At 29.5% G+C, this 12,786-nt stretch overlaps 3 protein-coding genes across 3 annotated transcripts in view; 1 reads left to right on the top strand and 2 right to left on the bottom strand.

Annotated features, from left to right (window-relative positions):
- The window catches only part of LOC106689448 (uncharacterized), a 9,389-nt gene extending 7,963 nt beyond the window's left edge, over positions 1 to 1,426 (bottom strand). The window contains exons 1-2 of the mRNA XM_014434411.2: positions 1,312 to 1,426; positions 1,163 to 1,240 (exon numbers count right to left, since the gene is read on the bottom strand). The gene's annotated coding sequence lies outside the window, so the exon portion shown is untranslated. The remainder of the gene's footprint in view (positions 1 to 1,162; positions 1,241 to 1,311) is intronic.
- Positions 1,427 to 4,678: 3,252 nt separating this feature from the next.
- LOC106689441 (zinc finger autosomal protein) lies at positions 4,679 to 7,992 on the top strand. The gene is made up of 2 exons (XM_014434404.1): positions 4,679 to 4,758; positions 6,667 to 7,992. Exon 2 carries the CDS (start codon positions 6,831 to 6,833, stop codon positions 7,971 to 7,973), a length of 1,143 nt encoding a protein of 380 aa, XP_014289890.1. The 5' UTR covers positions 4,679 to 4,758; positions 6,667 to 6,830; the 3' UTR covers positions 7,974 to 7,992.
- A 2,281-nt stretch (positions 7,993 to 10,273) lies between these two features.
- The window catches only part of LOC106689439 (cubilin), a gene marked incomplete at its 5' end in the record, with an annotated part of 53,119 nt that continues 50,606 nt past the window's right edge, over positions 10,274 to 12,786 (bottom strand). The window contains 2 exon segments of the mRNA XM_024359208.2: positions 10,274 to 10,413; positions 11,981 to 12,092. Coding sequence (XP_024214976.1) covers positions 10,391 to 10,413; positions 11,981 to 12,092 — 135 coding nt within the window.

Here is a 12,786-nt window from a genome sequence, read left to right as displayed (position 1 = left end):
TTTGTGTTATGGGCTGAAGCTCCCCCTTCAAGAAGGGGAGAAATCGTGCCTACGCCCATGAAGATAACGGATCTGTTCGACAGCGGTAATGCGTTATTATTAAATAACATTACTACAACATTCGGGCAAGATCGGTTACATATGTAACATCAAGGTCTTCATGGATGATTGATTATCTTTGTGAAAAAGTAAGGAGAATTGAAGATTTTACGCAGGATTTTATTAATGATTAGAAGCTTAAAGAGAGAAGGAAATGAAGCTTACATTTCCTTCTACATATAGTCCACTCTGAAACGTTGGGTTAAAAGAAAGAGATATAATTCCGCATCCCAAGAAATATCCCCACCGTTTTATTTCTACTTCATAAAATTCAATCATTACTTTTTCAATTTTTATTACCTTTAATCACAATAAATTATGAAGGAGATCTAAGCTTCAACAAGGGATCATTCTTAAAAAGCAGTAGCGCTGAAATAGAACTAACATTGGAGAATGACCCATTTCTTTTTGAATATTCGGTATGTCATACAAATGTAAGCGCTGCCAAACTATTTCATTGAGGACAAGACCTTTCTAATATTAAAAATCATTTAGTATTGATACAACTGAGTAATTTGAGCCATCAATATTGAAAAATCGGTCGAGCTGTTTGGTCAAAAAATCGTTACATACCTATGAATGAGCAGGTTATGACAAACCACCTAAACACAACTCTCTTCTAATGGATGAGCTAAAAAATGATAACTTTTTTAGTTGTAAAGTTATTTAATAAGAGAGATTTTTTTTTGTTCCCACATTTGTCCATGCGAGCCTTTACCCATAATCATAAACCCCTTTTGTCGGCTCTGCTATACGTTACAAATGAGGTAACTTAATGGAGGTTCTCAGCTAAATAAAATCAATCGAAATTCGAGGAAACTAGAATTTGACGAATAAGTAACTCGTCGGTGACGATTGTAGTAGCATGCTAAGTTCATTCCAAACATAGTTACTAGGTTTTTTTTTTGTTTTGGATATTTCCAATTTATCAAATTTCAAAAGTGGCACTATACATAAACATAGCCTAAAAACATCTCATTTATGAAGCTGAAAGTTGAATGCTTGAAAAAATGACTATTTCCTTCAATACTAAGGTGGAAAATTACTAATGTGATTCACATACCTGTTCCAATTAACTATAACTTATTCTGTAAATTCCATGCCCTGGAGAGCCGCCACTGCACCATGCGTAAAGGTCAACCTATATAACAAAAAAACGATTTAAAATTCAAATTAACTATATATGATTTTTATTTAGCAATACAAATTTACCCTTAATTTTTTGAATTTATTTTTTTGGATTTGTATGGCTTGAGACTTGATTCTTGAGACTATATCATATGATGGAAATCCGTATACTTAAAAGATATTTCACATATGTTAATAATCAAATTAGTAGCTTCTTAGGAGGATGAGATCGTTGTCATAAAGCAACTCAATTGATTTATTAAACTAAATATCATTCCCCTTTAAGCGACCTCTACAATTGAATATGTTCTTAATTTGTCATGTATATTATTTTAATAAATTTGTTTCTTGGTGGCTTTTAATAAATTCTGGTCCCATGTTATTACACAACATTGACTTCCAAACTGAAAGGTGAAAATTTCAAACAATAAATTTTTATTTGTTTGTAGCTACGAAAAATCGTATTTTAGGGTCCCTAGACGCAGTAATAACGTATATCAACTTTGTTCCTGGCAATAATAGCATATTATAACAAAATATAAATCTGTAGACGCATGATTGGAATTGGATGAGATGGCAACTGTCAGTCTCTAAACTGCTGTATCTACTTCTTCATTTTGCTCCAGTAGTTATTTATCAAATTCTTTCATGGTTCATATTTATACATTTTTTATTACTATTAACACTACCAAATGGCTATTCATTTCAAATAAACAAAATTAAACGTACTTTAATGGAAAATTTATTGAAAATTCGGCATTTAAGACCTGTTAAAATATTTCCATGAGAGCAAGAGCTAGCTGACAGTAAAGACAATTTAGTTTTACATTCACATACCGAGTTTAATCAAAATCGTTTGAGCTGTTTTTGAGAAAAATCTAAAAAATGCTTAAAGTTGATTTTATAAAGTGGCACTTCCGTTAAATCCATTTTGACGGAAATCCATGACGTTTGAGTTCATTAGAGAGCAGACTTCCCGCATGAAGTAAACCCGTGCTCAGGAGAGAGAAAGGTTAATGAGTGAAAAACTCCTTAACTCTTTCAGAATCTTCATAGCTTGATTAAAATGCTCCTTAAAACGATTATACAAACGAGCCAAGATATCAAATTAAACTTTTTTTAATATATTTTTTGTGCACGACATTTTGTATCTTATCTCATCTCATAAGTACAGAATGGAGGGCCGGGTTTACTGAGTAAGAACAAACAAATAAAAAGATGCTAGTGAAAGTCAAAATTGAAATTTATTTAACTTCAAAACTACTTGAAATATTTAAACGTTTAGTAAGAATTCAAATACTATTGAAAAGTTTTATATTCAAGATTTTTTTAAACTTTCGATAATAACGTTTGCTCTCTTCTTTACAAACGATTTGGTTTTCATTTAATTATACTAATTTTAAATGGTACGAAATTTCGATTCAATGAAATGGCTTATTTCAAAGGATCTGAGGAAAAAATTAGCCATTACAGAGGTTTAATTTTTGTTTTTTAACTAAGCACCTTAAAAATTTTCTCTTTTCAAGGGGAAAAATAATGAAATTTCAATTAAAAACTTTGCTGCAAATCAAAAGTGCAGAACTCCATCTAATTTGAGAATTATTCTGGAGTATCTGGTTTGATAAAAGAAATCCATGTTTTTGATTTTGAGTAGTGCTTAACAGAGCCGAAAAACTACAAGATTTTTATTTTACATATATACTTAATTAATACATATAATTTTCCAAAAGTTGGGACTGGTGGAGAACTGCCACTTCAAATTCAGCTATTCATTTATAGCCATTTTGAATATATTTGATACATTGTATACATTTGATACATCCTTCTTTGTTCCGATTTATAAATATTTTAGAATTATAGGGTCTTTACTAACTTAGGGCTTGGAGATTATAATTTAACACACCCGTGACCATCTTCTTCCTAACTTTAAAAATTAGTTTTTGATCTACAATTGTTTGTTTATTTCAATTCACTAACTGGTTTTTAGTCAGTTATTACACGAGGATTCCATTTAAAAAAATGCCTCATTATTTATTGTAGTCAGTATAAATAAAAAATAATAAATAAACAGTTTTTCCTTGACTCCTTGGTACAGTTTGTAATTTCATAATAAATATTTTTATTCATTTTTTTCTTTTTTCGTGCAAAAGTTGATTTTTCAGTTCCAAACACGAAGCCTTTGTTCCATTTGTAAATCCTATACGAATTTGTTTCCTTTCCACAGAAACAGTATCTGCTAATGTTTAACAAGTAAAATTCTTATTAATTATTTTGTATATAAGGCTCTACTGTAGTATTCAATTCCTATTATTAACTAGCATTTTTTTTATTTCTATAAAAATATTATGTCTAAGTCTTCAGCATTGTTCGTCACTCAAACACCTTTAAATTATTCGAGAAATATTAGCAGTGAATTAAATCGATTTTTGAATTAGAATAATATTTTTTAGTTAATATTGTATACATAAATGATTCACTGAATTATTTTAAATCATGCAGAAGAAAGATGCATAAAATTTAGCACTCTAAAATAGGGAAAATAAAAAAGTAAGTTGGGAGTAAATAAAAGTCGTAATTAATTAATAATTCTTAAATTAAATAAAGGTCGAGGTAGAATAAATAATTCTTAAATTAAATAATGGTCGAGGAAGAATAAATAATTCTTAGATTAAATAAAGGTCTAGAAAGAATAAATAATTCTTAAATTAAATGAAGGTCGAGGGAGAATAAATAATTCTTATATTAAATAAAGGTCGAGAATGAATTATTTATCCTTTCTGGACCTTAATTTAGTCTCTACTTATTTCTTTATTTTCCGTCTTTTAATGTGTTAAATTTTGTTTTCTTTTATCTGCTTTTCTTTCCTTACCAGTTATTACGTTTTTAACCTAATGGTTGCGTATTTTTTTCATATTCTTATTATTGTCTATTTTATATTATAACTATTTTGATTTCTTGTATTTTTTCATTTGTATATAATTTTCTTTTCCCGTATATTTATATAATTTTTAACCCTATCTTAATTTGTCTTTTTGTACCTTATTATCCTACTATGTCAAAATATTTTTAGTTGTTTTTGTATCTTTTTAGCCCCGATGAAGCTCTACAGAGTGGGGTGAAACGTCGGCAAATAAAAACACTTGTTAACAATTTTTTGTTTTACTTTGACCGCACCCCCGACCATCATCTGCATAATTTTTTAGTTAAGTTCAAAATCTGCCTAAAAAGCATCTGGTAATATCAATTCCAGGCACTTTAATATCCAGCGCCTATCATAATACTTAACATTAAATTATATACTAATACAATTTAAAAAAAAAATCAGATAAAAAAAATCTTTTGAGTCCCGATTCAGCAGATCGGTAACCTAGCAACAGACAGTACATCGATTAAAGGCGCCTGCGACTGTAGCAGATCTCGACTGGAGCGACTCCAGTGGCTGGAGTAGGAATGGTGAGCCCCGGCCAGCATTGACCGTACTTATTCAGGAGTCAAATCGTTGTACGTCCCTCGTCTCTCATTCAATCCAAGGTAAAACAAGCGCTATCATTTCTTCATAAAAATAGCAAATCAAATCGATTCTTTAACTAACATGTATTTATATAATGAAGCAAATACTGCCAGAGTAGGAACTATGTGTATCTTAATTGACATATATACTCGGATGTTATTTATTTTCTTTTTAACCTCATAATGCCACTATGGAAATCAAAGAAATATGTTCAACTTTATTTATATATATATCCAATTTTCATTGAATTCTGTATATGTAATTGTTCGTAAATCACTGTAGGAGGGTGAGGAAAAAAAAACTCCTCGTTATTCTTTGTTAATTTATGCTGATAAATTGTCAGTATTAATCTCTTTCACATCAAATAGGATAGCTTATTTTCATTGGATAAATTCTGGCGTTTTAAATATATTTTATTTATAATTTGATAAGTCATTGTTTTTTTTTAAGTTTTTCAATTTGTTTGGTATTGTCGGGTCGACAAGGAAAGAATATTTATATCTATATAAAATGTTTATCTAAAATGTGACATTTACCTCATAGTCTTCAAATTATTAATTATAGAGATAACAATTTGACAAGGAAGTAACTAATTTATTAAAAAAAAAAAAAGTTCCAGATTCCCTTTTTTAAAATTAATAGTTCTTTTTTTTCTAGTGGAACCTAAAATCATTTATTCAGAGCAGGTTCCACTAAATTCCTAAAAACATCAGATCTGAAAATTGTTTGAAAAACCGTTTAAGTAGGATTTGAAAATTTCTTATAAATCTCATAAATTAACAATAACAGTAAGCTAAATAAACACTCATAATTATTATTAAGCTATGAATAATATCGAATTTGAAAACTACAAAAAAAATTAAGATATCACAAATATTGAGTATACTATGTATTATTTACTCCTATGTCCTTCAGTTGTTCACGAATATTTATTTAAATATTTACCAATTTTGGTGTACTGAATAATTCGTTTAGTATTTATTAAAAATAATTTATATAATGGTCATTTGGGGGTTCAAATCACAATAGTGAAATGCATGACCTCATTTAATTGATTTTATTTTCAGAATTTAACCTTGCCACATATATGTCTTTTTTTTTATACAGTGAAACTTATATAAAGCAGATGAGGAAGATAATTTTGTCTGAATATAATTTTAAAATATATTTTATGTGAATATAAAAAAAACAACACAAAAATGAAATAATAGAATTATGTAAATATTATCACTCAGGCTATGATAAGTCATAAGTCCAAAAAAAAAAAAAAAAATCAATACAATTTTTACTGTAAAAGGATCAACGCATCATTCTAGTGACATTTTTCTCAAAAATTTTTAGAATGAATTATTTACCTAATTACGTATGTACATGAAACATAAGAAAATGCCACTTTTTCTTTCATATTTATTTTAATCTAAGATAATTTCTAAATGTAATATATTTTTGGAGTAATTTGGCAAAATAATTAATTTGTAATTAAATAACAAGATAATACTTAGATATCTAAAATTTGTAATGCATCCTTTTTATACAATATAAATTTTCCGATAAAGTTTAAATATGTTTGGCAAAAACAAAAAATATATTATGTAGTAATAACTTTTTTCCAAAATAAATGATTTACAAATTTAATTCTGGAATTGTAAGTTAGTACATTGTACATTTTATGGACATTGAATTTACTTGACATTTTTTTTTTTATTAAGATTCTCAAGATTCTCATACATGTTCTTATAGTATTTAAGAAGTTATAATAGAGTAAGACGAGTGGTATAAAAGTATTGTTAAATTTTGACATACGCCTCAAAATCATCTATATTGCAACCTAGGTCTACTATTTCATTCATAATAAAATATAATAAATTATTTTAGTTTTAGAAACTATGATGGTAAGATTTTTTAATATAATTTTTTTTTTTTTTCAGTTTCTTTAGACATCTCAAACTCTCAATACCATGATGGCGTAAAATTTTTAAGTTCAACGATTCTTAATGTATATATTCCACAAATAAACATAGGAATCATATCACCAATAAGAATCTAAACAAAAACCTGTAACTATACATATTCCTTTGAATTAAATTGTCAAATGGAAGATAATTCAAACAGATTAAAAAAGGATCAACTGTCTGGTAAAGATATGGAAAAGATATACAAATGTGTACATTGTAAATACCAAACTCAGGTATCTAGTCATCTGAAAAGGCATATAATCACCCACCATCCAGGTGGCACTGTTCACAAATGCTTCATTTGTAGCTTCAAAACTACTGAACTTGATCTTTTGCAAGAACACTTGATGAATAAACATCTTGAGGATAAACCCCTCCATTGTTCTAAATGTGATTTCAAAACAACTAATGCTTCTAATTTAAGAAGGCATAATTTTACACAACATAAATCCAAGAAGTGTAAGTACTGTGATTACCAAACAGGTGTTCCAAGTGAGTTAAAAACACACATGATGTCTCAACACAAGAGCGAGAAACCACTTAAATGTTTCAGGTGTGACTATAGGACAGCAAAAAGTAGTCACCTAAAGATTCACATAATAACACATCATACAAATGAAAAGCCTCACCACTGCCCACATTGTGACTACAGTACTGTTCAATTAGGTACACTGAAAGCTCATATTATGTTCCACCATACAAATGAAAAACCTCATCAATGTTCATTGTGTGATTACAAGACAATACGCTCAACAACATTGAACAGACATATCATGACATGCCATGCGAAAGAGAAACCTTTCCAATGTGGCATGTGTCATTATAAAACCACACAATCAGGTCATTTGAGAACTCACATAATGACCCAACATACCAATGAAAAACCCCTGAAATGCTCAATGTGTGACTACAGAACTGCAAGATCTGGCAACCTTAAAACACATGTAATGACTCACCATACTAAAGAGAAGCCTCACAAATGCGAATTCTGCGATTACAGAACTGTTCAGTTAGGAACTTTGAAGCGGCATATTATGACCCAACACACAAATGAAAGACCCCACTGCTGTACAAATTGTGACTATAAAACTAACAGAGCTGGTAATCTTAAAACGCATATTATTAGCCATCACACTAATCTAAAACCTCATCAATGTTTCCTTTGTGAATATAAATCAGCTTTATACATTCAATTAAAGCGACATATAAACCGCAAGCATTCGCAGGAAGAATTTGTTCTAAATCATGCATTTATTGATGATAATTCACTCGGGTTGTAATTTTAGATTTCCTCTTTTTATTAATTTTATTTAATAAAAAAAATGTATTTTTCTTTAAAAAATATAAATATATTTTCTAGTTAATTTTATCTACCCTTCATCAACATTCTGAACTATTACCTGAACAATATCTTTTTCATCCAGCCCCTGTATCTTATGGACTAGGAGAATTTTTTTATTTATTTGCTTACTTTTTGTGCATGATATTCTTTGAATCTTGGTTATTATGTATAAAAGATAATCATATTTCCAAATATTCTGTCATTTTGGGACAACTGAAGCAGGGGTGAGGTGTTAGGATTTACTTATACAGTAGAACCTAGTTATAACAACCTGACAGACACTGGGAAGACAGTAAGTCCCATAAAATAGTCAGACTTTGATTGTATTATAGTATTAATATTTTTGTTCTCATTTCATTATGTCTTAAATTATAAATTATTATTATTTATAAAAATTCTGGCCGAAAATTTGTGTGAGAGGCCAGAGTAATGGAGGTTGTTTTAACAAATTTCCACTGTATAGGAAACTCAGAATAGGAACATACATACCTTAATAAGGCTGGTAGGAAAAATCCAGAGATTTAAGAAAAATCAAGAGGTTCCGTGAAGATCTTTCATTCACTTTCTTCAATCTTTAGGAGTTTTTCCTACTGGTGATATGATGAAGCAAATTACTAAGTATATTTCATATATTAAATTAATAAATCATTCAACTATAGAACGGTCTAGGTAGATAGAAATGAAAAAAAAGAAGCAAAGATATATATAATGTTTATTGAGCATTATATATATTTGAACTTATATGTAAGTTCTTAGTTCTAAAAAATTATTTTTGAAACTTTTAGTTTTCCAAATGAGCCTTTCAGTTGACAGTTTAACAAACTCTAATTTTAACAGTTTTCATAAAATTAGTTTTAATATTTCTTATTTCAAAAATCCAAAACAATATTTATAGGTAGCAGGTGCCAATCTATTTTTTTTCTAATTTTTATTTTGATTAAAAATATGTTTTAATATATTTTGTTTTAATATGACAGTAATTTTATAATGATTGCAGCTGTCATACAGTACATCACAGCAGATGATGTGACAGTATTTATTGTGGATGTAAAGATTCATTGTGTAAATGGACTTTAATGTGACTTGATAGCAGTCGAACTACTGCTTGTGTGCAATACATATTTTCATGACAGTAGCTTCATATCCATAATACATACTGTAAGCTATCACCTAAAACCTTGTGTGATAGAACTTTCATGGCAGTAAATGTTATGACATCTAAAGTCAACCATTGCAGAGGCTATGAAGTATTACACATTTAGTCTGACTTTAACATGATAGACCTGCCGTTACGTGAACTATTAATTATCAAACTGAATCTAGTGCAACAGTACTGCCATGAGGTGAACTGTCATACAGTTCACACCACGAAAGTGGCCATGGACCAATTTATAGAAACCTTATTTATTTGTTTAAAAAAATAAACATTAAACTAAACTGTATTCATAGAGCAATTTTTATTTAAACCTGTTCAGAAATTTTGATTGATTAATATTTTTAAGCAAAAATTATCACAAAACGGTTATCCTTTAATTTTAAAAATATAAATTATGTAGTCACTATTATTGAGAAATTTGTTGAAAACAATTAACAATGGTTTCGGACCCCGCTGGTATAGGTTACATTAGGCAGGCACATTGTGCCCATGGGAACAGGTTTAAGGATCCTTGTTGTAGAGGCTTGTAATTTATTTTATGTAATTATAATTTCTTGACAGAAATGTAATATAATGTAGTGTTTAAGTAAAGAGTGGTCATGAGTATTTTTATCAAAAGCCCAATGATGTAAAAAAAAAAAAAAAAGAGGGTAAACAGAAAAAAAGATAGCTCCCTTTGTGAATTCAACAAGAAGAAAGTACATTGGAAAAGAAAATTGAAATATTCTAAAAATTGCATCAACTTTGAAAATTTATATATTTTTTTCCAATCCATGAAAATCACCCTTCAACAATGCTGATTAGATAAAAAAATGAAAATGAAATTCTGGAAGTAATTGTACTTACCTGTTCATTAACCATTATATCCTAATAAAACTAACTATCTTTATTTGTTTCCTATTTTTAAAGAAAATAATAAAACAATAAAAATATTCCACATATAGATTTTTTTAAGCATTAATTTTCATTAGTTATGGCTTTTCAACTTATACCAGTTTACTTATTACCAATAGTAAATATGATAGCTGTATATTCAGCAACAACATTCCTTAACTTATTTTTCAGGTAATAGACAAAATAAATGGAAGTGAAACAATATTTTATTTAAATAGTTTTAAAATGACATAAATATAAATAAAGTAAAATAACAAATGTACAATTATAATACAGTTCATAGCCATTTTGTGATTTCCGATCCTTCATTTACCGGTTACATCATCCACTGGAATAATAAATAAGCATTATTATAATATCAAAAGTTACATGGCAGAATTATTTTAACATTAAGGGTTATAATGATCAATTTTTATTGGCTTCAGAATTCCTTAAATTATATGATAAAGATTACTGATTGCTTAGTTTAAAATTAATGCCTGATTTATAAAATTGCTGTTGACTTGTTTTCATTCACAATTGAAGATCATTTTTTGAAAGAATATAAATTGGTAGAAACATAATGAAAGAACTCAATCTAAGTCTTCTCTCAAGAGGTAATCAAGTTTATTACTTTTTTTGTTGTGTTTTGGCTACAGAGGGGGGGACTAGCCTGGGAGGAAAATGTGCCTGTGGACAAGGCAGCAATACTGAAGTCAAATATGAACTGAATGGATTTGAAAGGAAGAGATAAGTTTTTTTTTAGGTGATAGCCATTACCCAATTCTGGGAAGATGTCAGAGATATAATAATATAATATGATATGATATAATGATATTATATCATAAGATATAATGGAAAGTCTGCTAGGACTCTGAAGCAATCAGGAGCAAGTAAACAGGCACTTGATCAGGTTTTATTTTCAAAGGGAATAGGGGTGGCGACAGCAGACTAGCAAAGGTGGAGTTTCATGGGTTGAGGCTTTGGAGAGGACTATTTTCATGTTTCTTTAAATTGTGATTACATCAGAAAGTTGGTCGTTTTTTTCAACCCTTAATTAATTGTGTCAAAAACATTATGAAGCTAAACCCATACATGTTTTACCTGAAGCAAGTCTACATGATCCAACATTTAATTTATACCTTAAAGTGAACTAAACAGCTTTGATGCTAACTTAAATACATAAAATAGTTCATTTCAAACACTATATATTACATTATAATGAAACAATAAAAATTAAAAAAAAATACATAGTTTACCAAAATTAAGGGAAATATAAAGCTAATCTACCTTTGGTAGTGAGGAACAAATACCAAAAACAAATAATTGAAATCAAGGATTATTCTAGTCGAAATAAGTAAAATCTTTACATTCATCAGAAAAAATAGAAACAAATTGGAAAAAAGTTAGTTTTCATATGAGATGTATAATTATATCTGATTTCGTAAACATTCATCCATCTACACTGCTCTTGTCAATGATTTTTTATTTAGCATTTTGAAGACAACGTAAGAACCATTTATTTCGAAGCAATGTTCACCACTATCAAATTAAAAAAAAAAATTAAATCTGTACTGTTACAACCCATGAAGGGTCAGCGATGTAGTATTTTGTAAGGGTACTGTTACTCATGCTTGAAAACCAAATTTTTACCCAATTAAGGATAACCCCTTAATGAGGCTGGGTGGACCCTGGAGGGCTCCCAAACCCACAGGGATGACTCATGGTTACAGTGAAACAGAAAATAATTATCTATTACAGCCGGATTCAAACCTGGGTTCTTAAAGTTAGTAGAACAATACCTTACCATTGAACTACCCACTCCCACGCTATTATAAATTAAGAGAACAAATTAAAAACTGAGAGAAAATATCACTATATAGATTTTCTATATTTTAATTCAATCCAATACATACCATCAGCGACAGTTGACCACCTGACACTCCATCCTATCCCACTATTGTGAATAGTTGTCTTGTAACAAAGAGCAATAGACTGACTCCTTCCTTGAAACTTAGCTGGCTTGTCCTATGATAATATTACATTATTAATACTTTAATATTAAATATATAAGTATAGTAATATTGATTAAATAAAGATAATATAAAATAATTGATATGAAACTAAAAATCCACCCTAATGACATGGTTTGTATAGATGGAAAATAATTTCCAAAAGAGAACAGTTTCAAATACTTCAGCGTCACAATAAGCTCAATAAATGATTAACTGACTGAGATAGATCAACATATAACATGAATAAACAGAGCCTTCTTCTTTTGTCATGAAAACTGCAATCCTGAAAAGTCTGAAGCTAAGTGTGTACAATAGGGATGTGACGGCCGTTCGGATTGGGGCGCAGGTTCCAGTACGCTTGGTTCGGAATGTTGTGGGTTCGATTCCCACCTGGGGCAGTTAAACATTCATTTTTTGGCGGTCCTGAAGAATGAATCTTGATACTCCCACCTTGGTTAGTATGCGGCGGCAACCTAGGTAGCCATCAGGGGTTGGCAAAAAGGACCCACAGGCCCACTTGCCGGACTTGTTCCCCCCCACCAAATACCAGTACCAGTACTAGTAAGGGTACTAGTACAATGCCGTGATAAAGCCAGCTCTGATGTACAGCTGCAAGACTTAAATTCTAACAGGTATCCTAGAAAGTAGAATCGAGAGATTTGAATTGAAAGTCTTCCATACAGTTACTGGAGGATAATATATATATA

Source organism: Halyomorpha halys, unplaced genomic scaffold (assembly GCF_000696795.3).
Source record: "Halyomorpha halys isolate HHAL.00 unplaced genomic scaffold, Hhal_1.1 Scaffold1363.1, whole genome shotgun sequence".
NCBI classification, from domain to species: domain Eukaryota; kingdom Metazoa; phylum Arthropoda; class Insecta; order Hemiptera; family Pentatomidae; genus Halyomorpha; species Halyomorpha halys.
This window is presented reverse-complemented; position numbering and strand designations above follow the sequence as displayed.